This window comes from Chaetomium tenue, assembly GCF_020726465.1.
Source record: "Chaetomium tenue strain MPI-SDFR-AT-0079 chromosome Unknown F5144scaffold_1, whole genome shotgun sequence".
Lineage (NCBI taxonomy): Eukaryota > Fungi > Ascomycota > Sordariomycetes > Sordariales > Chaetomiaceae > Chaetomium > Chaetomium tenue.
The window spans coordinates 1,176,199-1,202,053 of NW_027117329.1; the positions used below are offsets into that span (position 1 = coordinate 1,176,199).

At 56.2% G+C, this 25,855-nt stretch overlaps 8 protein-coding genes across 8 annotated transcripts; 6 read left to right on the forward strand and 2 right to left on the reverse strand.

Moving 5' to 3' along the window:
• Window positions 1-121: 121 nt before the first annotated feature.
• Window positions 122-3,214, forward strand: F5144DRAFT_597158 (uncharacterized protein; the record flags this gene model as incomplete). The annotated part of the gene is made up of 5 exons (XM_066790854.1): window positions 122-171; window positions 234-413; window positions 471-522; window positions 1,136-1,394; window positions 1,464-3,214. 5 exons carry the CDS (start codon window positions 122-124, stop codon window positions 3,212-3,214), a joined length of 2,292 nt encoding a protein of 763 aa, XP_066647913.1.
• Window positions 3,215-4,129: 915 nt separating this feature from the next.
• On the reverse strand, window positions 4,130-6,638 carry F5144DRAFT_479592 (putative peptidase family-domain-containing protein; the record flags this gene model as incomplete). Its single annotated transcript, XM_066785175.1, has 4 exons — window positions 4,130-4,226; window positions 4,276-4,402; window positions 4,461-6,204; window positions 6,267-6,638. 4 exons carry the CDS (start codon window positions 6,636-6,638, stop codon window positions 4,130-4,132), a joined length of 2,340 nt encoding a protein of 779 aa, XP_066647914.1.
• Window positions 6,639-6,899: 261 nt separating this feature from the next.
• Window positions 6,900-7,568, forward strand: F5144DRAFT_11400 (uncharacterized protein). Its single transcript, XM_066782154.1, has one exon. The coding sequence runs from the start codon at window positions 7,161-7,163 to the stop codon at window positions 7,512-7,514; it is 354 nt and encodes a 117-aa protein (XP_066647915.1). The 5' UTR covers window positions 6,900-7,160; the 3' UTR covers window positions 7,515-7,568.
• Window positions 7,569-8,962: 1,394 nt separating this feature from the next.
• On the forward strand, window positions 8,963-10,578 carry F5144DRAFT_11403 (uncharacterized protein). The gene is made up of 2 exons (XM_066782155.1): window positions 8,963-9,203; window positions 9,266-10,578. The coding sequence occupies exons 1-2, from the start codon at window positions 9,129-9,131 to the stop codon at window positions 10,217-10,219; spliced, it is 1,029 nt and encodes a 342-aa protein (XP_066647916.1). The 5' UTR covers window positions 8,963-9,128; the 3' UTR covers window positions 10,220-10,578.
• A 994-nt stretch (window positions 10,579-11,572) lies between these two features.
• On the reverse strand, window positions 11,573-14,077 carry F5144DRAFT_11287 (uncharacterized protein). The gene has a single exon (XM_066782145.1). The coding sequence runs from the start codon at window positions 13,919-13,921 to the stop codon at window positions 11,783-11,785; it is 2,139 nt and encodes a 712-aa protein (XP_066647917.1). The 5' UTR covers window positions 13,922-14,077; the 3' UTR covers window positions 11,573-11,782.
• A 1,715-nt stretch (window positions 14,078-15,792) lies between these two features.
• Window positions 15,793-18,043, forward strand: F5144DRAFT_479090 (uncharacterized protein; the record flags this gene model as incomplete). The annotated part of the gene is made up of 2 exons (XM_066785138.1): window positions 15,793-15,817; window positions 16,254-18,043. 2 exons carry the CDS (start codon window positions 15,793-15,795, stop codon window positions 18,041-18,043), a joined length of 1,815 nt encoding a protein of 604 aa, XP_066647918.1.
• A 2,323-nt stretch (window positions 18,044-20,366) lies between these two features.
• F5144DRAFT_479604 (peptidase C14, caspase domain-containing protein) lies at window positions 20,367-21,524 on the forward strand (the record flags this gene model as incomplete). The annotated part of the gene is made up of 3 exons (XM_066785177.1): window positions 20,367-20,745; window positions 20,797-21,235; window positions 21,311-21,524. 3 exons carry the CDS (start codon window positions 20,367-20,369, stop codon window positions 21,522-21,524), a joined length of 1,032 nt encoding a protein of 343 aa, XP_066647919.1.
• A 548-nt stretch (window positions 21,525-22,072) lies between these two features.
• F5144DRAFT_11637 (uncharacterized protein) lies at window positions 22,073-22,662 on the forward strand. The gene has a single exon (XM_066782176.1). It carries the CDS (start codon window positions 22,244-22,246, stop codon window positions 22,625-22,627), a length of 384 nt encoding a protein of 127 aa, XP_066647920.1. The 5' UTR covers window positions 22,073-22,243; the 3' UTR covers window positions 22,628-22,662.
• Window positions 22,663-25,855: the final 3,193 nt, after the last annotated feature.

Here is a 25,855-nt window from a genome sequence, read left to right on the forward strand (position 1 = left end):
TACCCCACTAAAAAGTAGACCTCACCATACTCACACCACCAGCAAAAACAGATTCGGAAGACCCCGGCTGAGTCCATTCGCCAAAGCTTGAGATCCAGGTACCAATTTATCCCATAGAACAATGGGGGTATTTGCAAAGAGAACAAAGACAAAAACACGGAGACGGGTTCGGTGAGTTTCCGATATACGAACGCTATCAAACTTTACAACCCTCGACTAACGTTAGTTTCCAGCGACGTCGATCAGGTCAAGGCCGACCTCCTGTCCCCTAGGCATCTCCAGCTATACAAGGAGACCAAGGCGGCCGAGGACCTGCCCGGTTTTGGCCGCAATTACTGCATTGAATGTGCCAAGTGGTTTGAGACCGACTCGAGTCTGGTTCTTCACAGAAAGGGAAAGCCTCACAAGAGGAGGTCCGTATACACCCTCCATCTATGTTGTTGATGTGATCCTCTAACACATGATCTCAGGCTAAAGCAGTTGCGCGAAGGGCCTTACACTCATGAGGAGGCGGCTGCTGCCGTAAGCTACAGGACAGACAACGGCCCTGAGAAGACAAAATCTCAGGAGATCGAGATGTCATGAACACGCTGTCATCAATCATGCGGGCACGCGGCTTCCGTCAGTAGATGCCCTTGGGAGGTATTCATATGGCAAGGCGTTCGGGTGGCGGGTATGGGCACATGGCGTCAGGAGCGATAGGAGAAGGAAAAGTTGCGCTTGTTTGCTTCATGTCCCACAAACAAAGAGATTTCCAGAAGCTCCCAAGGCGGGTATTGTTTCTTACACAGAGTATAAAGCGAGTTAATCACCGGAAGACGCCTCGAGGCCCTGGGGGGCCATTCAACAGTTTCCACATTTAAAATATAAACTGAGAATGCGCACACCGTTTAGGACTTCAAACTATCCACCTTCTTAAAATCTTGTTTTCTCAACGTTACCCGAATCTTTCATTCGATGTGAAAATCACTCCAACCTCTCAAGGAACTCGTCAACTTTGGTTAATCCCTGCTAGATGCATTTAAACTGTAAATCGGGGAGTTGTAGAAAAGGAGGTAGTTAGTAACCTGGCATTGGTTTAAGACAACTTGGTGGGTCCCTTGGCTCCCGGTACCCTTGTCGGCGAAATTGTTAGCGTCGCGGCGCCCAGCACCTGCCTCGGAGTCGCCTACGCGATGACCACTCCATGGTTTTTGCAACCCGGTTCTTGCGCATCCTGAATTCAGTACGACAAGCCATGGGCTCAACAGCATATGCAGCGTACAAAAATGGCGCTGCCAATGCCGGCAGCACGCACACGGTCACAGCCATGAGCAGGTGGTCAGTCCTCGACAAACAGCTGCCGCCCGTCGATAAAATCAGGGCGATCCATGTCTATGATTTTGACAACACGCGTATGCCCTTTTCAATCTGGTGTATGTGTGCCGCGGGCGTAGGCTAACCCATATGTGCCGCGTCCACAGTGTTCAAGACCCCTCTCCCGAATCCCAAGCTCTGGAACGGACCGACGATCGGAATGCTATCGAATCCCGATGCCTTCGTCAACGGCGGATGGTGGCACGATTCGCGCATCCTCGCCGCGACAGGCGAGGGCCTTGCTAAAGAAGAGCTACGCGCGTGGGATGGGTGGTGGAATGAGAAGATTGTCGAGCTGATTCACTTGAGCAACAAGCAGAAGGATGCGGTCTGTGTCCTGCTCACGGGGCGCTCCGAGTCGGGCTTTGGCGAACTGATCAAGCGCATGGCCAAGAGCAAGGGCCTCGAATTTGACCTGATCTCCTTAAAGCCCTCGGTTGGACCCAACAACGAGCGGATCACCAATACCATGGTCTTTAAGCAGATATTTTTGGAGGCGCTAATGGAAACGTACAAGCACGCTGAAGAAATTCGAATCTACGAGGACCGGATAAAGCACGTCAAGGGCTTTCGCGACTTTCTAGATGAGTACAACATCAGGAAGCTGAACGGGATGGAAGGCGCGCAAACCCGAGGGACCATCAATGGCGAGGTCATCCAGGTAGTGGACATAGCCACGTTCCTCGACCCAATTATCGAGGTGGCTGAAGTACAACAAATCATCACCGACCACAATGCCGCCCTGTCTAAGCGGCGGCGCGGCAGCAAAGGCGAACGCTTTGCCATCAAAAAAACTGTCTTCTACACAGGATACATGATCAACAACGCTGACACGCAACGGCTACTCACTCTCGCACAGACTCCTCAGAACTTGTCCGAAGGCGACATCAAGTTTCATGCTAACAACATCATGATTTGCCCTCGGCCCTGCCCGCCCGGCATCCTAGAAAAAGTTGGCGGTATGGGAAACAAGATGACCTGGGAGGTAACTGGCACAGCCAACCTCGAGAACTCCATCTGGGCGGTGTGCGTCAAGCCCGTGCCCGCCACGGCCAAGTTCCACACGGGCGACCCGGTCCCGCTTGTCGTGCTGGCCTTGCGTAAGGGCGCACGACACGCCGAGGCAGGTAAGATCCAGAAGTGGCAGCCCGTGACGCCGGACAAGGCCTTCCGTTTCGAGACCACAGTGGGCGAGAAGATCCTTCTGCGCATCGAAAGCGATGGCCCCTCCCAACACGGCCCCGCCGGCAGGGCGCTTAACAAGCGCAAGCACACCGCTGGTCAAGACGACTTCCGCGCCCGCCCGTCGGGCGCCGCCCAGCAGCAGCAGCAGCAGCAGCAGCATCCGCAACAGCAGCAACAACACCGGCAGTTCCACCACCAGGGGAACTTTGCCGGCGGCGCTGGCGGTGGTGGTAGTGGCGGTGGCGGCGGCGGCGGTGGTGGTGGTGGCCGTGGAGGCGCCGGGAGAGGCAACTTTCGAGGCGGTGGCGGTGCGGGCCGCGGAAACAAGGGCCAGCGCGGGGGTGCCGCCAAGGGCCGTGGTGGCCGTGGCGGGCACGGCGGCGGCGGGCATCACTACAAATCGCTGGACGACGTCGGTGGGCGTGACAGCCAGGGCGGGTTCGCGCAGATGTACGAGGATGAGCCGCACACCCGGTTCCAGAACCAGAATATCCCAAAGGGGCCGTCGAACCCTGGGAACCCTGGGTTCTATGGTGGCGGTGGCGGCGGCGGCGGTGGTGGTGGTGGTGGCCAGCAGCAGCAACAGCAGCAGCAGCAGTTTGGTCGGCCGGGGAATAACCAACCCGGTGGTGGTGCCGGTGGCGGCGTGTCAGAGCTGAATAATTACTACTAGGGGGGTGGGAAGTTGTGGTTGGGCTCGGGTGTTGTCATCTGTATTATCAACATACCCCTTTTATCGCTTGTTACTTGCTGGGGGCGATCTGGGACGGATATTCGCACAGTCTCGGGTCCCATCTACCATTGTGGGATTTTTCTTGGTCGCGGTTTACCATTCGGCGGGAGTATATATTTGCGTCACCGTCTACGGGCATTTTGGAGTTGGGCGGGGAGGGAAAAAGCGGGCGTTTGGCTCGGTCTTTAGGGAGGGGGTTCCTGGTACCCCGTGCCTGCTGGGCTTATTATGTATGCTGTTACACCTATCTGTTAAAGTAAAGGCTATTCTTACTATGGGAGCTGAGCAATATCATACTTCATTCCTCGTTTCTTGCAGAATGAGCCAGGGATACAGCTGAGCCCAAGGCAGTTAACATGGCTGATCGCCAAAAGTACATATCCAGCTATGAGGATCGCGGGACTCATAGAGAGATGGTTAGGGGCAGAATAAAAAAACAAAAGTGACGAGCTTGTCAAGGCTATCTAAGGGAACCATCTAGGGTTCGACAATATCCCTTAACGGAAAATGCTACTCCACAAAGAAATGAATGTCCCGAGGCTTCTTGTATTTTTAGGGCCGCCTGTATGTGTATCCTCCTAACCCATTACCGTCCGTCCATGCATGCCGGAAGTTATTAATTTGTATGCCTTGAAGAAAAGAAAACCAAACCGCGCCACGGGCATCACCCATTTCCCGTGACCGGGATCTTGTAACAAGACTGTCGTCGCCGTGGTATGGGCAACCCGAGAGCCCTCAAAAGGAAGCACCCTCCCACATGCCGCAAGCCATTCCCGATAGCCATATGTGCCCACCCGACCGAATGCAAATGTAACATTAGAAGTATTACTTACCGCCGTCTTGAGGCAGCACCCTTCACTTTGTAATGATAACGGAGAACCCATCAAGCCAAGGGCCGCAACTGCCTGTGACACCACATATGTTGTAGCCTCTCGGGGGTATCAAGGTATGTCTGGACATCTGTTAGTGGGGACCTCAATGATAACGAAAGAGGCACATACGGGTCACCGCCATGCGCATTCCCAAACATCGGACTTCTCCTGCCTAGGCTGGTTAAGACTTGGATACCGTCGATCCAAAAACCGGATCGGACAAAAAAGCCCGTGATGTACTCGCCACGCCGGATATCTGTTTACTCAGGTCAGTAATTGGTCTCGGCCACGGGAAACACGACCGCGATACGTACCCATATCAAACACGTCACCGCCCACCTTCCCGCCCTTCTTCCCAAACAACTGCCTCGAGTCGTCATCATACACAAACTCCATCCCGTCCACGGCCGACCCATGGTAAACCACCACCTTCGACAGCACCCGATCCTGCTTCAGTGCGCTCGTAAACACAACTTCGTGCCCTTCAGACCCCTCCATCTGCGACAAGCCCAGTTTCTTGCCCCTCAACGCCGCCTTGGGCAAGCCAGGCACAGCACTAGGAATCCGCACGCAGGCCGCGTCCTTGGAGCAGAGCTTGTTAAAGTCGTCCACCTCCAACGCGCCACCCCCGTACGATTTGACCGAGATCCGCAACCGACTTTTCCTTTTCTCCTCGGGAAGTTTGCCGCGCAAGTCTTGCTCGCTCAGGGAGACGGACCGTTGGACCGGCCCGCCATTCTCAGGGGGGTACTCAATCCACGCGTGGCAGACGTCGTCGCCCTCGCCATAAATCTCGACGTAGGCTATCCCCGTGGCAGCGGTTACCGTCAGCGTGCCGCCCTCCATTGGCCAACCCTGAACGCTGTCGTCCGGGTTCAAGACGGGGTCGTTGGGGAAGCGGAAGCAGGGGTGGCTGCGGAAATGAAGACAGTCGAGACGATGCCAAGTGCATTCATCTCCTTGGGAGACAAGGCCGCCTTTTGAGTGGGTTCGGGTGGAATACGCTTCACGCGTGAGGAAGGTTCGGTGGAGGGTAACATAGTCTCTGAGCATGACGCCGCTTTCTTGATGAGGCAGGCCGAAGAGATGGCCTGTCTCGTGCAGATGGGCTCCAATTCCAATGTTGGCTGCCTCCCAAGAACTTCCGGCATCGTTGCAGTCGTTGCCGACGTGGTTGGTGTCGGTTGGCGTGCAGTCTGTGAAGGCCGGCACTATCTCCTCAAAGCACGTAGGATAGCTCTGAAGACAATGGGATCCGAATATGCCTAGATGCAGGTCACCGGCCCGCCCACCGAGTGCGGCGTGCCCGACGATGGTTTTTGATTCCGTGTCCCAATGCGCGTCTAGAAGCAAAACCGAAACGTACAGCTTCTGACCGGGGAGTGGCTTGAAGTAATCTCGCACGGCATCTGCAGTGATACCGTAGAGACCCCCTGCATCTGTGGCCTTCGAGTTTTGCTGTGCCAGGTTGAGACCTCGAAGCTCAGCCACTGTTTTTTCGGACCGAATAATATGCACTCGTGCTTCGGATCGAAGAATACCGTTCTCTCTGTCGCGATAGTTTGCCGCGCCTGTGGTCCATTCCTCCTCAAATCTAAAAGCACGCCGGCCAAGCTTGTTGCGCGACATTTGCTCGGCCGTGAATGCCTGCCACAAGTAAGCAGCTATGCGGAACTTGCGGACCGCAGTCTCCAACCCATTTCCTTCCCTTTCCATCCGCGCTGGTACGGCATCGAAGGTACCGGGGGAGTCTTTTGCCAACATAATCGCCAGTTGTAGCGGAGGGGCGCCGACGGGTGGAATCATGTGAACTGTCAGGTGAGAAGAATGGATAGGGTTGGAGGATCCGCTGTTGGCGAGCTTTGGGCTAGAAAAGTCGAACCGCAACCGGTTGGCGCCAGGCATCAGGTACACCAGCGCTTTGAAGCAAGAGTTGTGCACTGGCCATGATATCGGGGGAAAACTGTCATCGGGACGGCTCACAGTAAGCGTGCCATCAAGGAATTGGTGAAATGGTTCGCCGATGGTGCCGTGGACGAGTAGAACCTTTTGGTAGACCTGCTGCTCGTTAGCAACCATATCTGTAGGCTGCGAGGCCCGGAGACTCGGGGAATACTCACCCACGAACTATCTGCCACGTTGGTGATTCGAGGGGAGTACTGAGAAACTGGCAAACTCGGTCCTCGTCCACCCGGCACCGGGGACCCCAGGCCGATCATGCCCGAAACACTATGTCGATTGTTGCCACCATTTTGGTAGAGCTGAGATTGGGGCCTTGAAATAGTAGGAGCGGGGGGAGGCAGCGGTTGGTCCTTGAGTTGCAGGTTTAAAGCCGGATCCGATTGTGCTCCAATCGAAGGGGGTGTCAATGAGCCGCTAGTAGGAGTGGTGTTGTTCCCAGCTTCGCTCGATTCGTCCGTCGACCGTTCGGTTCTAAAACTCGCCCTTGACCGTTTTCGCAGCTCCTTGAACTTCAAGAAGGAAGGGGCCATAGTTGATAGCGACCGTAGGTGAGGTAGCCAAGCCCCGTCTTTGGTCTAGAAGAACGTGGGAGAAACCAGGCGACTGGGGCGTCGCATATATGGGCCCCGGAAGCGCCTCGAGCCAACTGCAAAGATAACCGTGATCAACACTTTGCGGTGTGAAATGAGTAAAACAGGATGGTGGTAGTGTAAGGTACAGAAGGCCGCGGTGTCATAAAGTGATGAGGTGGAAAAAAAGCGGCCCTCCTCCCCTTACTTCCCACTGTCGAGCACGCAGGCAAATGAGTTTCTGAGCGAGCGATGGATGACGTATGTAGTATGTTCAATTGGTTCCTACCGAGTTGCACCCTGCCATTAATCAGAGGGTTGTCCGTTGAGCGATAGCTATATACCTACTTTGCAGAATTAAGTACCAGGATCAGCTGCCGTGTTCCGAAAGTATGGCAGCGCAAGGTTTGCCTGTCTTGCCCTCCCAGGCACGTTCCGCCGAATATTGGAGGTTGCGCCGAAGCGATCCAGACGAGCTGGAAGATGGAGCCTGCGATGGAGCCGGATGATGGAGCCGAACAGCTGGTCTGTCGATCACAACGACTGGGCAACGATAAGGACCCACGGCCCGAGCGATTGAGAGTCCGCCGGTTCCTCGAATTTTCGATATTTGTTCCAGATCGAACGGAGAATCGGATGTTGGCGGCGAGCACGCCGAGCAGGGAACTGGAATGTTGGAACCGGGAAGAGGCCACTCAAAACAAGGAATCCAAAGACTGCAACACAAACGCTAGGACAGTCGGCGAAAGGAAATTCGGAAACGTAGGAAAAGAAATGGAAAAAGCTGGGAGTCGTTCGAGGTCCATGGCTTTGGGGCTTGTTGAGACTTTACCTTGATGATCTTACCGCACAGTAGTACTAACAGAAAACCTCACTTCCCGGCCCTACTGCTATCTCCACCAAAAGAGGAAGCAGTAATCAGCGCAGGGCTGAATACGATGTTCGTCAGGAGCTATGGGCATGTTGACTGAGGGGCCCTTTCCCCTTTTGATCTTCCTGCGGGATGCAAACGAAGTCCGAGTCTTTAGCGTTGCAAAAGTTTCCCGAAGGTGGCTGCCAACCAACACAATCCATTTGTATTCTAGAGCCAATCGCAAAGCATGCCAGTGAGATGAATAATGTCATCGCAGGGGATGCATCGTGAGATAAAAGGTGTGCTGCTCCAAACAGTTGTCCGAAAACGGAAAATACGAGGTGAGCCGCCGCAAGGGCGCTAGCGGCACGTTTGCTGGTCTGATCGGGCTGTTGCGGCGAGCATTTGGAAGGGACGAAAGCTTAAATCGCACATCGAGGGTATTCTTGCCTTTGACCTCGATTCCGACGAAAGCGCAAAGTCCACTCCGTCTTCGTAGTTTTTATTTACTCGATTTCTTTTCTTTCATTCCTTCTTCTTGGTTTATTTTATTTCCTCGGATTCCTTTACTTCTTTCTATTTTCTTGGTTGCCTTTAGTATTTCTTTTCTCTTTTCTTGACTTTTTCTCCCTTTTGGAGTTTGGCTTTTTTGGCCAGGGTACCTCGGCCTCGTTTGCACTCGCTCTGCGTGCGCTTTGTTACCTACATATCGTCCATTCTGATTCAACGCTTTTCAGAGACGCTTAATTGTGACCGCAGAACGACCCACTGGTAACTGAAACTACACTACACCAAAAATGGCACACCCTTCCAGTTTGTTACTTGCCTCACCGGGCTCGGCTGTTGTGGAGCCCCTGACCCAGCTATATCGAGGGAGCTATTCGTATGGTGTCGTAGCCCGGGTCACCGCCGGAATCCTCGCAAACGGCACGACAAGTCTCGCCCGGTTTAAGTTCTGGCTATTCACTGAGAGCCCAGGAATGCCCGCAGATATTTCGAAGCACCCAATAGTTGCCAAATCCCGCTCGAGACTCCATCGCCATAGTTCTGCGGTGGAGTTGTTCACATCATGGTCAGGGAAGAGCTCTGCTCTGTGTTTGCTGGTGGGTCAGCTTGAACGGAAATGCTGGGAATGCACAATGCAACCAACAAATTTGCTGGTCCAAAGGACCCCTGGCAGCCTGGCAAGCTCGCCCTGTGCCGCAGGTTGCAGACAGTGGGCCAGTGCTCAGCTGGGTAATCTGCCGGTTTCCACAGGAATGTGAATTTGCTCCTGTTCCTGCCCGGGCTTTCCAACCTCAACTCCTGCGCAACTCTCTTTGTTCCCGTGTTGAAGCGCCGGCGGCTGTGTACCGAATAAAGTGACCAGCCAGGAAGCGGATTGAGTTTTTGACACCACACAATCGCTTGTGGCCGGCAACGAAAAAGTTACAACGGTACCTCGACCAGTCCTCGTCGTTCACGGCGGTTTTAGGCGCCCAGCGCTGCAACCATCCAATCCCCCCTAGGCCTCACACCCTCCTCCTACGAACTTGCGCCCCCCGCCATCAGGCCGGTATCGACTTTCTGCATGCCTGCAAAATCATACCATCGGCAAGATGATGTCGTCGCCGTTGAAGAAGCAGCCCGAGGCTGTAGCGGATAGGGTGCTCAAGAGGGCTGAAATCAGCAAGGTACGGTGACTGCCTCCCTTGGCAGGGGTGTGAAGCTGACAAGTACTCATTTTTTGCCTCAGATGGCTCGGAGGTTACAGAACCGTCTCGCCCTCGCCCAGTTCAAAACGAAACACAATTTGGTGAACGAGACGCTGGATATGATCGAGCCCAAGTTCGAACAGGAGATGCGCCGCCGACGGTTGCAAGACGGCGATATCCTCTCCGACTCGTCCTCGAGCGCCTCCGACCTCCCATACCCCTCTCGGACACTCATGAGCTCACCGCTCAAAGCGCCGCTGTTTTCGGATGCCATTGGGTCTAGCAACGGTAGCACCGGGCATAGGAAGCGTACCTACCTAGCCTCCTTTGACGACAATGGGTATTCGAGTCCGAGCAAGCGTTTCCGCCAGTCCCCGACGGCACACCGGTCTTTCTCGAGTCACCACCCCTTTACCCAGTCGTCACCGATAAAACCAAGGCGGCAGCAACACTTTACCACCTCGACGGGCCCTGATATATCGTTCTACTCTGGATCGAGGCAAATCAGCGACGTCCTTACGACCACGAATTATGCGGCCCATTCGGATGACGAGGACGACTTGCCCACTCATTCGTTTCACGTCAACCATGTTCGGGTATCGCCGCCTCGGACGCCACCGATGCGAAGCCGTACGTTGATGAAGAAGCCGAAGGACAGGCAAACAACAGCAAACGAGTCTAAATCTGGCGAGGAAGGTGCGGATCTGCTCTTGTATCTCGCAGCATCGCCTTCGCCTGCGAACCCGCCAAGGAACAGGATGGATCCTCCGTCGACACCACCGCCGAAGAACAAGTTGGCATTGCCATCATCGATGATGACGACCCCTGGCGGCGGCAACCCCTATCCGGCTACTCCTGGACTTGGCTTCGACTTTGCTGAATTTCTTCACATGACGCCCAGCCCAGCGCAAAAGCCGTGGAAGACCCCTCTCGCGGGGAAGACGCCGCGCAGCGTGGCAAGGAGACGCCTCACATTTGACGACATACCATCTTGAAGGCCAGTGGTTGGTTATGTTACGAAGTTGTCTTTCCTGAAGGGGTTTCCTGCCCAGCCTACCCCAACCGATTTTCATTCACATTATTCGCCTACTTTCGACTGCGGCGAGGCATGAGACTGTCTTGCGCCATACCTTCTGATACCTTCTTGTCCGGCAACCCGGCTTTTTTTCGGCTTTTTTTTATCTCCCCTTATGTCCTACAATTGGGAGCATCGGCGTTCCGGTATGGTGGTTCACCCCTATTCACTAATACCACCTTGAGATTGTCAACGATATCATGTCACCCCTGTCTGTGAGCAAGCAGAGGTACACGATATCCACTAAAATTGCGTACGAGCGAGCAATGCCATTGAGCGCGCGAGCTTTGGATCGGCGATTTCCCTTTGTTTACGACTATTTTCCTTCCTTGATTTGAGGCGGAACCCAGTTGGGTGGTACGGCAAGGGTCGAGCAGCAGCAGGGATTGAATACCGAGTGTACGACGGATGAGCTGAGTGCGGATGCATTAGGAATTGGGCTTGGGTCGGCAATGGAGGAGCGGGACATCGAGGGGCGCGGGGACATTGTTGGCTCGGGTCTCAATTGTTGGTTGGAATGGCGCTTGAGTGCTTGCAGGCCAATCAAATTGGTTGCTGGGGAACCCCGCGCCGAGGACGCGCGCCGCGACTTTTCGAGTTCGGTTCGCGTTTCGTGGCGTTGCGCGGCGGGAACCAATCAGATTGCTGTTCGGGAATGGGCGGTGGAGCGATTCTTGTCTCGGGGGAGCTGAGCTTGGGACGGGAGGCGCTTGTTGGAGGAACCCCTGAAGTCGTCCTGATGGAGGAGCAATGTTAGCGGCGATTGGAAGAATCGACAATGCATGATGAATACGTGCATGAAATGGCGGCCTTGAAATAGGTGATGCGTTGGCAAACCCTGAACTCCCTCTCGAGTCCCTCCTCCTAGACAGCCACCCCCCGAGTCCTGCTTGGGGCTGGACAAGAACATAGCACAATCGAAAGTGAGACACAATGTTCCATATTTGCAAGAGACATATGTCAAAATTCGTAGGCTGGGTTTGCAAAGCGAGTGGAAACGATTCGTATTCTCATGCGCAAGCAGAGCTTCAAGACAGTCAAGCGAGTGTCGGGGTATCCTCATTCCTCATCCGCACTTCATCCCTCATACACACACCCCATTTTCATCCCCAAACGGGAAATTCGCCCTCGAAGCCCCTCCTTTACTAGGCATCGGCACCTAACCTAACCTAACCGGCCATCAGCTGATATCCTCAAGCAATGAGGGATGCAGGCAGCCATCATACCTCTAAGACTGACACCCTCACTTGAGTACCAAGCATTGTGCATATCCAGACCTGCGGCACTTGATAGGGAGATCAAGCGGCGGTGTCATCCAGACCGACCGACGATAGGACGGAACACCCACACTCCCTTCCTCCCCTGAGCAGTCACAGCCAACAGACTCAAAAACAAAAAAAAACAAGCAACCGCCACAAACGCCATCCCCTCGCCCATCCATACACAGCACAACACAAAGCATCAATCAACCCCCCAGTCATCATCACATAGCCTTCCCCACACTCCCCAAACTACCCAAACTACCTCCATTCAACCTCCCCCCATTGCCCCTCCCATTCCCACTCTCACCCCCACCATTCACACCCCCACCACTTACACCACCAGCACCACCACCCCACCTCCCCGCAGCAGCCGGCCCAACATCCGGTCCAGGATCACTCCAATCCATGCTGGTAGTACCCCGGTCGTCGGCCGACATGGCGCTGACGCCGGACGAATACTTGGAGAACTTGGAGTAGCGGGACGAGAAGGACTCGGCGCGGGTGCGCACCCGCGCGGGCGCCATCATCATCATGGGCTGTGCGGCTTGGCTCGGGCCCCGTTGGGGGTCGGGTTGGGAGGGGAAGGGGGAGGGGGAGGGGGTGGATCCGGCGGTGGCGGCTGTGCTGCTTGTGCGGCTGCTGGGGATCACGGGTCTGCTGCTGTTGTTGTTGTTGCCGCCTGCGAGGAGCTCGGGTCGCTCGAGGTCGAAGGGGTCGGAGCGGAATTTGTTGCGCTGGTTGGTGGTTGTGGCTGTGGCCATGGAGCGGAGGGAGCCGGCGCTGTCACGGTTGGCGTTGGTGTAGTTGTAGAGTGTGCTGGGTTGGCGGCCGGCGGTGGTGCTGTTGCTGCGGGAGCGGCGGATGTCGGCGACGTAGGTGGTTGGTTTGGGCACAGTGGGGGCCGGGTTGGTGATGGCGTTCGCGTCGCTGAATGGGTTGGCTGCGTTGGCTTGGTTCACCGCTAGAGGTGCCGGCTTGGCCGAGGTGTGAGCGATGGCGTTGGCGTCGCTGAAGGGGTTGTCGTTGCCAAAGCTGAGATTTAGGCCGCCTAGGAAGTTGTCGCTGGAGTTGGCGCGGCCGTTGACCCGCGCGATGCTGTCTCGTCGTCGTTGCGCTTCGCGGTCGAGCTCCCCATCATCCATGTTGAGAAGGGTCAAGAAGTCTGGCTGTGAGCTCGAGACCTTCTTCTCCTGGGTAACACCCGGGGGTTTCGCTTGGGCGCTACTGTTGCGGCGGTTGAACTTCTTGCCCAGGCCTGACCACCAATCCTTGAGACGATCCGTCGTGGTCGGCTCGGCCCCAATGATTCCTGAGCTGGAACGACTATGCCTCATGGCGGGATCCATAAATTGAGAAGTGCCCCGGTCCAGGTTCACCGATGGCGCTGTTCGGTTTCTAATATGGCCCCGGATTTTCTTGTAGTTGTGGCCGAGAGCAGCCTTGACTTTCACTGCCACAGGGGTTGGCCCAATACTCCCACGCGAGATCACATAACCGCCCTTCTCATCGCGGTCATAGGATGGAACCACGTCGAGGGGTGTCAGAAGGGTGCTTCTCCTTTTCCTTTGCGTCCGACGCCTCCACCACCAGATGAAGAATGCGAGAACGCTGATAGCGACAACCCCACCAATGACGCCGCCGGCCACTGCCACGGTCGACTGGACCGCATTGTTGTTGGAGTTGGGTATCGCACTCGCTTCTGCATCTGCCGAGGTTGAACCCGTTGAGTCGGCCACTATGGCATCGGTCGGCGTCGGTGGCGACTCAATAGTGGTGAGGAGGGGTGTGGCTACCGGGCCCAGTGGTAGGTCAGGAGGGGGGGACTCGGCGGGAGTGGACTCTGACGAAGCCGCCGGTGTTTCTGCTACAGCCGGGGCTGTTACGCTGGCATCAGCTTGACTGCTCTGTTCTACGGACGCTTGTGAGGGTGTGATGTCCGCAACGGCAGCGAAGGGCTGGGAAGTAGCGTCGGATGCTGGGAGAGCGTCAGGTGAAGGTGATGGTGGGCTTGCCAAAGAGCCCGACTCACTGCCCTGGGCCTGCGCAATCCGCACCGAGCCGGGGGAAATGGTTGTGGTGGCAACTAAGAAGGGGCTCGTCGTACTTGTTGAACTCTGCTCGGCCGCTTCGGTGCCTGCATCTATGTCTGCGGCCGGCGCTGCTGCCAATCCCTTCGATGGGATCACAGCTACTGCTGTGGTCGTACTGCTGATCGAACTGCTGGTCGAACTGCTTGTCGTGGCCACCGCCGTGACGCTGCTCACACGCGTAGATGCCGCCGCCACGCGGGGGACCGCCGTACACCGCCGCCCATTGAGGGTAGTCAGGAAAGCCCCCGATGGGAGCCCGCTCGATGCCATCTTCCAATTTTGATTCCTCTTCGATAGCCCTGATGCGCGAAGCCAGCCGCTCCGGACGAAGGAAATGGGGATGAACGGTACAAAAATACAACGAAAATAGATTCAGTAGAAGCGAAGAAGAAGGCCACTAGGGCCGTGTAATCATTGAGAAATCATCAAGATTTCTTGAAGAAGCGAAAGAATAGAGGACTCCTCTCGAAGGAGACAAACAACGACCCAGCCCGGATCGGAACGAGAAACGTGGTCGTGGCAGACTAGCTACCCAACAAGAGGGGAAAAGGGACGAGGAGGAGGAGAGTAGGAGATCCGGGATTAGAAACGTAACAGATGAGAGACGGGCACGCTGTCGCAAGGTGGCTTGGCGGTAACCATGCGCACAGATAGTTGCGTTCTCAGGATCGAGTGAGGCCATGATGGCACCTTGGACCGTTGAGTGCGACTCCGATGCTTCGAGTCCTCGGCGGTGGCATGGCCGAACTGGGCGAACTCTGACGTGCGTGAGGACAGCATGGACGCTAGAAGCCGTTTGATGGGCCAAAGCAGGGGTCGGCAAGGACCATTATTGGTTAGGCCTTCCAAGAAGGCGTGCCATCCGAACCGATTACCACAGAGATTCCCATCTGGACGGTTGCGGCTCTTCGTCAGGGGTTCCTGCAAGTCCTCGTGCGTGATGGGTTGATCCCTGTCCTGCGACGCTTCTGATGCAGAACGGGTGCGGGGGGGTTTTCATCCCTGATGGGTTCCCGCAGCCACCCAAGACTCCGCATCCACCAAGCAAATGACCCAGAATAGCTCGGCAACCCTGGGCGGAAACGGAGTCAAAGATGCGCGCCTCAATGGGCTGTTTATGTCCACGAGATAAACTCTCGAGCGAATAAATCTTTGAGGCGGTTGATATTATCCCATGAAAGGGTTATGTCATATGATAGTGAGTGGGATTGGCCGTTGAGGCATCTGCTCTAGTTTATCGGTTCGGGTCGGGGGGGTGATGGGGATTGATTCCACGTTTGAGCGATCGCCTGAAACAAGGCGCTGTCGGCTATAAAAAACGGTACCAACAAGACGCAAAAATCAGGTACCTAACATTTAATCAAGATTGAAAAGCCCGTTGGGTTGGTTATCTTCGTTTCCCCCCACAAGGTTGTTGCCTGGCTGCCTGAGTGCTTGAATAATGTCAGATAAAAGGAAACACAAGCCTTGGGTTTGTTTGGCTTGCTCCTTCCGGAAGCTGGACGAGTGGGTTGGAGACTCGCAACTGTCGTCAATAGTGGGCCTAGCAGACAGAAGAGGGATGGAGTGTATTCGTATTGGAGAAATCCCCCTTACCTACTCGTACACGTCAGGTAACCTACCTTACGTTGATTCCCTTGTGATCTCTAGAGCACGAATTGCGAACAGTTAAATTCCCACACACCCGGGACCTCGGCCGGACGCCGAACCACCTCCGGGCCGGGCTTCAGGGGTCAACATGGAGGTGCACGGCCCAACCGTAACATCCATGCATGCAATGCCAGCGAACGTTGCCTGCCCCGCTCGCAACCCGCTCGCGTGGTTCTTCCTGCTTCACGGCGACCGGTAGACCCTCGTCGACGACGTTAATTGTTTGTTCTCTGACACGATTCTGCAGTGTTGGTCGGGCACGCAGAAAGGCAGAGACGGAGAGAAACAGACATCCGTACATACACACCAAAAAACCACGGCCAAGTTCGACCTCGTGAGAACTCACCGCATATTCCGCCGTTGTCCCCGCCGTTTCAACTCCCACTGAGCACGGCCGCTCCGGATCAAAGCATTGCATCAACGGCAACCGATTTGGGCGCATTCAGTACCTTCCTCTATCTCGTGGCTGTGTCTATCAGAAATCGGTCATAATGTTTGGGAATCTCTCGTTTATGAGTAAGTGGAACGTTCCTTCTTGTTGTATCCAGCGGCAACCCCGCGGGACTTCTCGATCATGTGGATCTGGTCCGACCCAAGTTCTGTGTTTCTCCTGTCTACCTCAGTTCCACGATCTCTACTACTCACGAAAAGCGTCGTACTCGTCATACTGCCCACTTTCCCAAACCCCAGCCTCCTCTCCCCTTTAGTGATGTTACTGCGGAATTCGGGCCAACGACCTATCAACATCTGTATTTCATTGGCCTTTCCTGGCCTCACAATGGCTCTTACCTCTTAGCCATGTGGTGCCGCTGGTCCTATTATGCGGCCTCGGTTTTTTGTTTTATCACACTTCCCCGTTGGTCATGTTTCGCTTGATCGTCCTCGGTGCCGACAAAGCCGTGATTATCTATCCATTTTCGTCGAGTATCCGTGTTCTAACCCGCTCGTCTAGTTCCTGCCTCAGGGCCGCCTAGGGGACCTCCCAAGGACGTCCCACCGGCGATGCCAATTAACCTACCCCAGTGTTATCCACAAACCCCGGACAATGATGCTCTAGCTGGCCAAGAACAAGGCTCTAACAAGCCGAGAGAGCCACTCACCTCGGTGCTGCAAAAAATTGTCCGGCCCGCTGAGTTCAATGCCTCGCACTTTGAGGCTCTTGGGGTGCACGTGGTCCCAGATGCTACTCCGGCCCAGTTGCTCCCAGACCCTACGTTTATCCCAGACTTCGACGCCTGGCACGCCCTTTCCACTGAAGAGGTTCATGCGACCAACGAAAGCACTCGCAAACGGCTGAACACGGGCAACCTCTCACCAGGCTGCCATACCTACCTAGAAAGAAAACGCGAGCTTTCGATTGCGAACGAGGCGGCGTACCGGACTATTCGGAGAATCCCGCCTCCCAAAGGCCAGCCGCAAGCCCGCTTGGGAAACGCCTACGAATTTTATCGTCATCTGGAGCTGTTTTCTGCCTTTTGGGAAGACACTTCGGTGCAACCAGCCCCGGAGGGCGAAACGGACCAGGTGGGAGATGGCAGCGCCGAGAATGGGCCGGCTCCAACCGAGGGCAACAAGGCTCAGGAGAATGGTTCCGACGCCGTCAAGTTCTATCGCACCGGGACTGGCCATCAGATGCCAGTCGATTACCGCCAGAGCATGATCACGGCCTTCCTCAAACTGGTAGCGTACGACTTCACCTGTAATGTGTCGGCACCCCGTACCGAACCACGGCTTCACATCACGTCCAAAACTTCCACCGACTCGCCACGTAGCTCTTACTTCTCTTCTGGGTGCACCTTCATTTTCAGGACCCCAACCACTCGCGAAGCAGCCCGTGCTGGCATCACTGAAGGCCCGGTGGCGGCCGTGAGCGCTAGGCACACGACCTCTTTCCTACCAACGGACTCGGTTTCAGAGACAGACAAGGACTCGGTCCTTGACCTCGCCCGGGAAGTCGTCGCGGCTCTGATCACAGCCCAGCACCGCGCTCGCGAAGGCCGCACCGAGAAGCCTATCGGCGAGAACGCCTGGTGGTGTACCAAACCGCGCTGGGGCGGCGGCTCCGGCGGGCCTATTGGGCGCGAAGTGGAAATGCTCTCGGGAGCAGACCAGACCATCGGCGACAAAGACGCCCCGCCGTCAGAAAGTGCGCCGCCGTCCTCCTCTGCCTCCAAAGGAAGCGATGCAACCACCCTCCCTCAGCGGCCCTCCCACCGCCCCGCTGCCGGGAGTATTCCCTTTCCCACAGGAAGTAACAGCATCTCGGCCCTCGGCGGCGGCAGCAGCAGCAGTGGATCCTCAAAGGGGGCGAAGCGCCTCAAAAAATCGGGAAACCACCCGATGTACGACAACTACCGCATGGTGCGTCAGCCGAAGTCAACATGGGACAAGAAGACGCGGTACGAAGCCATCGGGCGGGCGCGGGGCGTCGACTACGACGATGTATTTGTCGTCAGTACGGTACTGCACCACGTTAGCATCGTGAGGATGCGCGTGCCAGATCGGCTGCTCGCCGTTTTGTCCGGAGAGGCCGAGGACAACGGGGGCGGGCGGAGCTGGGGCAGGCTTGAGGTGTGGCGGAGTCCGTGGTTCGACTTCTTCAAGGTGGACGAGCGGGTGTGCGCGATGCAGTTGGTCTGGAGCATGATGGCGTGGATGATGCGGGAGCAGGTCAAGGATGGCGAGGGGGCATTGCCCGAGAAGGGACATAGCCAAGGGGATGTGAGGATGACGGGGGCGTAATCCCGTCTGTTGCTGCTGACGGGACCATCTGGCTTGGGTGCGTTGCTCGCGGCTTGCTGGCTCGGGGAAGTTGCTTGCTCGGGGGCCTCCCAGGTGGCTCCCTTAGCTACCGCACGCGAAGGTTCAGCTAGCACAGCTCACTTCCGTGGTGGTAATGAGGGATCATGAGAATAATCAATGCGACGGTTTGGAAAAACAACAGAAAAACAAGACTTGATCAATATACTGGCTGAAGCTCATGCTCAACCTTGCACCTTTGGGAACTCATGACTGGCTGATGGTACGATTCAGCAGCCCCGCTTCAAAAATCCCAAAGTCGTTAGCCAATGGACAGGTGTCGCTGATTCCGGAGCTAACTGTTACAGGACTTATACAGACAGCCGTGATTCTCCGTGCCAGTGATCTTTTTGCCACAGCCGTTACCAGTCGGCTGTGAACAAGGCTATGTCGATTGTGTTGTTTTGGAAGTACTCGGACCCGTTTATTGTTATTTGACGAGCCTTGGGTGGTTTATTTCTGTGATGTCATCATCACAACCCGGGGAACAGACAATTGGACTGGGAAGAAAATGCCGAACCTCGGCTTGCCAAGGACCAAGTCAACTATGTACACAGTACGTGGATTCCATAACCGCCTTTTAGAATCCGGGTATTGTGTAACTCGGTCAAACCTGGGAGCTTGTCAGCGCGCGACGTTTCAAGGCCAGCTCTGTGGTCGCTGTTTCGATAGTCGCGGTCAGTCAAACGGCGGCCGTGTTCGGCAACCTGCCCCCAAGCAATTAGGCATTGGGGTCCGAGGTTGGAAAGGAAGGTAGCAGTGTAGTAGTTGGTGCATGCTCAAGTGGCCAAATTCATGGGAGGGAAGCTGAGAATCTCAGCTGGATAGCCGCAAAGTAACCTCATGTGAGCGCCGAACTCAACGAGATTAATATTGAGGGAATCTTGGTCAGGTGTCTTGGCGACGGGAAGAGCTGAAAAAACGGGACGATCGTGGTTTCTTGTTTCAGTTCGGGATCCGCAGGCCACATGGCTTGGCGCCCCTCCACCCCACTGCTCCATGTCCAATCGTGATGGGCTGTGCTGGCAACCCCACCCCGACCCAGCGCCCGACAAGCTGCCCGCGATTTGCACCCCAAAGCCAGCAGAGCAGCAGCCCAGCTTTCCAGCCCAGGCTCACGGCCAAACTCTCACCGAGCTGAAGATCTCTCGCCCTAGAACCGGGACCCCCACCGCTTAATACCCGACCTCTCTCTTCTCACCCGACACCCTGTGCTTGCTTGGATACCTATCCCGCCCCCCGAACATCCCATTTTCGCGGGCAGCGGGCCGCCAACACCCTAGCAAGACTCCCCCTGCAGGTGCGTGAACTGACACCCTCTTCCCGGGCCCTCGGAAAACCGATCTGTGGTCAAGACGCACCCACGCATGCCCTTGTCGGCTCTTGACCGCCCGTCGGGTTCCCGTCCGCTTTTTCTGCCATGTCTCAGTGTCCTGCCTCTCCTCCTGCAAGCCATCATCGACTGTTTATTTTTTCCTTCCTTGCATCTTGTGCTCTGCTCATCGGGACGGTCCGGTAGATTTCCACTGTCTGATCTAGCAGGCAAACGCCATTCTCGAATTCCGATCCCGATCCTGCCCTCCCTTGACTCCACCCCCGATCTACGCCGCCGCCGCACGAGCTCCCATCACTCAACACCCTCTATAAACCCCGGCAACCCCGGCCCCGTCCGCGTTATTATTATTTACTTTTCCTGTGCCGCCCCCCCCCCCCCCCCCCCCCACTCCCGCCGCTCGACGCCGCCGCCTGTCCAGTCCACGAGGCCACACCCGGCCGCTCGTCCGACCGACCGGCCTTCCCTCCCTGTTCCGAGTCCGATCCTGCTGCCGACTATCCGTCTGGATATGTCTGGATTCCCTGGTGCGGGCTACAACGCCGGTGGATACGCCCCGCCGCCACAACAACAATACGCTGGTTACTTCCCGTATGTTCAGCCAGCACCGCGCGGCATATATACGTATACAGATATATTTCGGGATCATAAACTGATGCTTGCTGGTAAAGATCCCCAAACTATGGCTACCAACAGCCCGCTCCACCTCCCCAAGGCCCTGGTTATGGCTACCAACAACCCGGCCCGGCCTACGGCGGGTACCAGCAGGTTCGTCTGACCCCAATTTCAGAAGTGAAACGCCGCAGACTAAATCCCCTAGCAGCCACCGGCCCAGGGATATCATCCCCCACAGCCGGCCCCTAATAACTTCGGGAGACCGAGTGAGCATGATCTTTCCATGTGTGAAGGCCGCAGATACTAACAACCACAGACATGCCGACGGTAAACTCGAACTCGTACGTCCACGGGAACCACAGCGCCCCGCCGCCGCCGCCGACGACCCAGCAACACTATGGATACCAACAGCAGTTTGCGTTTCAATACTCGCAGTGTACGGGGCGCCGGAAAGCTCTGTTGATCGGCATCAACTACTTCAACCAACGCGGACAGCTCCGAGGGTGTATCAACGATGTGAGGAACATGTCGGCCTACCTCGTCGAGAACTTTGGCTACAAGCGCGAGGACATGGTCATCCTCACCGACGACCAACAAAACCCCATGAGCCAGCCAACAAAGCAGAATATCCTGAGGGCCATGCACTGGCTCGTCAAGGACGCCCGGCCAAACGATTCGCTCTTTTTCCACTATTCCGGTAAGCGCCACAAGCTGATTCGGCGAAGCCCAGATTCTAACTCGATTTTAGGTCACGGTGGGCAGACAAAAGATCTCGACGGCGACGAGGAGGACGGGTATGACGAAGTCATCTATCCCGTCGACTTCCGACAGTACGGGCACATCACCGACGATGAAATGCACCGCATCATGGTGCGGCCCCTCCAGGCGGGTGTGCGTCTCACAGCCATTTTCGACTCGTGTCATTCCGGCACGGCGCTCGACCTGCCCTACATCTACTCCACCCAGGGCATCCTCAAGGAGCCCAACCTTGCCAAAGAGGCCGGTCAGGGTCTGCTCAGCGCCGTGTCCGCATACAGCCGCGGCGATCTTGGTGGCGTCGCCAACAACATCATGGGCTTCTTCAAGAAAGCGAGCAACAGCGAGGATGCCTATGCCAGGTCGATGGCTGTCAAGACATCGCCCGCGGACGTGGTTATGTTCTCGGGGAGCAAAGACGACCAGACCTCGTTCGTACCCCTCTCTCCCCTTACCCACCACTCAGTTCTCTTGCTAACGAGCCCCCTCTTCCCCCCCCTCCACAGAGCCGACGCGACCATCGCTTCCCAGGCCACGGGCGCCATGTCCTGGGCCTTCATCACGGCGCTCAAGAAGAACCCGCAGCAGAGCTACGTGCAGCTGCTCAACAGCATCCGCGACGAGCTGCAGACGCGCTACACCCAAAAGCCCCAGCTCTCGTGCAGCCATCCCCTCGGTAGGTTCCTTCCCGCCCTGCATCCCACTGCATCTCTGTCCTGAGAGTACGTGGCTGACGCGGTTGGTGTCATGGATGGCTTTCATGGGCAAGCAGACACCAATGTCTTGTTTGTGATGTGATGTTGTAGGAAACATACCAAAAAATATATATGGATCCGGATCGTTATCGTTACCGTTACCGTTACCGTTACCCGGCTGCTTCCGCTTTGCATTGACTCGGGAGTACGTTTCGATATTTGGGGCGCGGGGGGGAAGGGGAGGGGTTGATTTCTTCTCCGGGTGGGCGAGGGATTGGCTTGAATAGGACTGGATGGATAGGGCTGGATAGGGTTGGGGGTATGAAATGGGATGACTATTACGGGTTCTGTCTTCGAGGTCGCCAAGTCACTCGCTTGTGTACTATGGGTGGGTGGTGTGGGTAGGCAGTGTCTTGAAGTTCCTAGGAAGCTATGGGATAATCGGTTCCAGCATCCGCCCCTCTTGGGGGGCATTGTGCTGGGCAGAAGGACGGGCTATGCGATGAGCTGGACGACGGTGAAAATGCATACGCTAGTTTTATCTTGTTTTTGATTATTTCGTCAGTGTCTTTGTATCCTTGAGTCTCTCGGGGTGGCTGCACGCTTGGGTTTGGATGATTAAATTGCCTTGATATCAATGCTCGCTTGGGCCCTCGATTCCTAAGTCAACAACAGTCTCTTTACCTATGCCAAGATCACACCAGCCCCTGAATCCTCGGGCGGAAGTAACAGTAAACAAAACAAATGAATTCAACAACCTTGATATCAATGACTGTGCTTCTGATGCTGCACGCAGCCGACCCTACCCCGGCCCTTTGCCAACCTGGTTACGCCCAAGGTATCTCCGTCTGCCGCGCAACCCAACCGACCGTACCGAACTCCAAACCCAGAATAGATAAAAAAGAATGCATACATCGTGACCCCATGCAAGACAGACAGCCAACATGCTCTGACCCCAACGCCAATTGCTGCCCGACGCAGACTTATCAGCCGTACTATGCCCTCTCTTTCCAACGGTACCCAAACAAAACAGAAACAAAACCACCTCGCCGTTCATCCAGAGTTCAAAAAGAAAAGCACCACCCACTAAGCCCCCGCCATACACCACCAAGTCGACAGGCAACGTAAACAGACAACTAAACAAACAAACCAACCAACGACTGAGAAATCAGCACTCTAACCCGCCTCCCACCCTCCTCAGCGAAGAGGGCGATGCCGTCTTGCGCGCGACCTCGGCGCGCCACACGTCGCGCATGGCGCGGATCCGTTCTTCGCGCTGCATGCCGTCGTAGCAGTCGGCCAGCTTCTGGCGCATCTTGTCGCTCTTGGCCCAGGCGCGCGCGCCGACCTGCATGCGGACGACCCCGCGCACCGCGTTGAGGGCGAGGCGCAGGTTCGAGCGCGGGGTCCGCCTCTTCTTTGGCGGTTCTTTCTGCTGGGTAGGTTGCGATTGCGGTTGTTTTGTTGTTTGTGGGGCTTGTTGGGTTTGTTTTTGGCGGACGAGGGGGTAGTGGTCGCGCCGCGCGGAGGAGCCGGTTCGGGCTGAGGGCGGCTTGATCTCGGCGCGGATGCGGTTGATGATTGCGAGGTCGGCTTTGTTACTGTGAGGAACGGGATGGTTAGCAAACTTGGAGCGGCGGTAAGGGGGTAGAATAAGAAGAACATACCAGGCATCGCGGACCTGGACCTGCATCAACAGGTACTGTTTCGCATAGGCCGCGTCGCTGCGCAGCTTGGCCTCACGATCCCAGCATGCCTTGAGCCATTCCATCTGCATCACCATGCCGCGGATCTCCTTCTCGTGCCGTTTCTCGGCGGCTTCGGCAGCCCGAATGATAGCGTCAGTGTCCACGCCATTCTTGCCAGTTTTGGAAACCCGGACAAGAGCACGCTCCTCGTTGGCGGCGGCGGCCGCTGAAACCGCTTCGGCAACAGCCTTCTCCTTCTCCTTCTTAAGCTTGTTGAAGTCCTTGTGCAACTTCTCAGCGCTAGCCCGGTACGCGGCCCTTTCGCTGCGAGCTCGCTCCAGTTTCTTACGGAGGGATGTCTCCACTCCCACGAGCTCCTCGAGCGCCTCACGGTGTTCGTGCAGCTCGCGGTCGAGTTTGTCGGCGGAGAGCTGTGACTCGCGTAGCATCTTGTGCAAGTCGCGGCGCTCCTCGAGCGGCATCTCACTAAGACTGCTGTTCATACTATTGTTCCGCTGGTCGCGCACAGCAGTGGCTAGCTCGTCCCGCTCCCGCTTGTATTTCTCAAGCTTTGCCTTGTATTTCTTCAACGTCTCCTCGTGTGCCACGGCGGACTCTTCAGCGGCCGTCTGCGCGTCCTCGAAAGCCTGCTCAAGCACGAACTTTTCGTTCTCGAGCTCATCGAGATGTTTCTGGAGCTCACGTGCCGACGCAGAGGCTTTGCGCTCGACATCGCGCAGAGACCGCTTCAGGTCATGCACAGATTGGTTGGCGGCGGAGAGTTGATGGCGCAGCTCGGATACCTCAGTCTTCTGTGCAGAACCCCCGTGGGACGACGGAGAAGTCGCAAACCGATCCACGGCGGCCTCGTGCGCCTTGCGTTCCAGGTCCGCAATCTGTCGCTTGAGTCCCTTGATAGACTCCTTCTGAGAAGCGGCATGCTCTAGCTGGTCGAGTTCCTTCTTCCTCGCGGCGGATAGCTCGCGATGGAGTTCGGAAAGCTCACTGTTCCCTTCGCCTCCTTGACCAGGGAACTGGGAGGCGGCCAGCTGCGTTTCGTAATCCTGGACGCGGCGCTCGAGCTCTCGGACAGTTCGGCGGAGGGCCGCAAGCTCGGTGCTGTCCGAAGATTGCTGCACCATTTCTTGCAAATCGCGGATTTTGTCACCAAGGCGGTCCTCTTCGGCGGCGGCCTTCTCGATCTCCTTCTCCAAGGACTCCTCAACCTCTCGCCGTCTCTCGGCTAAAGCTTTGTTTTCGTCCCGGAGTCGGCGAAGCTCACCCTCTAGCCTGGTCTTCGCCACGCGCAGGTCGATCCGCTCTTGGTCGTACTTGAAGGTATCCTCACCGTGCTCGTTGAGCCGGCCAATTTCTGCTTCAAGTTCATTGCGCTCAGCCTTGGTTTCTTCCAAAGAGGCACGAACAGAGCGTAGCTCAGTATCCAAGCTTGATGACCGGTCCTGCAACGCTCGGCGCTCTTCTGTAAGCTTGTAAACCTTCTCAGTAGCCTCGGAGAGCTGGGATCTAAGGCGAGCAACAGTCTCATTGGTCTGTTTAGCAGATTCCCGGGAGGCGGTCGACAATGCTTTGGCCGAATCTGTGGTAGCTTTGAGGGACGTGAGTTCCTGCCTCAGTCCGTCACACTCCTGCCGGGACTGGCCGAGTTCAAAACGGGCCTTCTCTGACTCCTCGTCGATAGTGGCCTGCAAGATCTCAACCTCGTCCTCGAGTGCCTCCACCTTCTCCCCTCGAGCCTCGCATTCAAGTCGGGATTGGCGAAGATCATCTCTCACAGCGGACAACTCGCTACGGAGATCCTCCAACATGTCTTGCCTAGAGCTCAAGTCCTGCTGCAACTGGTCGATCTGGGTCTGCAAGATGGCTTCATCCTTCCTGTGCCTCTCTGCCTCACTCTGCAGGGCTTCTTGGAGCTTTGTTTCCTTGCTCGACAAGGCCCCCTCGGTGTCCCGCAGCTTATCGATCGTACGTTGTAGACCAGCGGCACGTTCCTCGGCACGGTCCCGTTCAACTTCCAGGTTGTGGCGCTCGGATTCCCATTTTTCGCTGTCGTTATCGTATAGGTTATCCCTCTCGCGGCACTCTGCTTGGAGGTCGGAAATTTCGTCGTTGAGTCGCTCGATTTCGGTGCGGAACTGGTTCCGGATGTCCTGCTCTATGTCTAACGCGTGTTGGCGTTCCTGTTCCAGGCTGTCCTCGGCCTCGGCAATAGACTGCTTGAGTTTGGTCACCTCCCGTTGTAAAGAGGTAGATTCGCTGGTCAGGGCGTCGTGCCGAGTCTGGAGGAGTGCCTTCTCGTCGTTTCGCATGTCGAGGTCGGCTTGTGCTTGCGCTAGTTTGGATTCTAGTGTTAGGCGGATATGCTCGGCCGAGTCGCGCTCCAGCCTGGCCTCCTTGAGCTGATGTCTGGCATCCTCTAACTCTTGCCGCCAAGACCCATGTTCCTCGTCCACCCTGGCTTCTAGAGATAGACGAATGCGTTCTGAAGAATCGCGCTCCTCGCGGGCTTCCTTGAGCTTGGCCCTCATGCCGTCTATTTCCTTTTGTTGAGCCGAGCGTTCCTCCTCAAGAGATGCACAGTCCTGGCGGGCCCTGTCGGCTTCAGATTGCAAACGTGCAATCTTTTCTTCGACTTGGCGAGAGAGGCCCT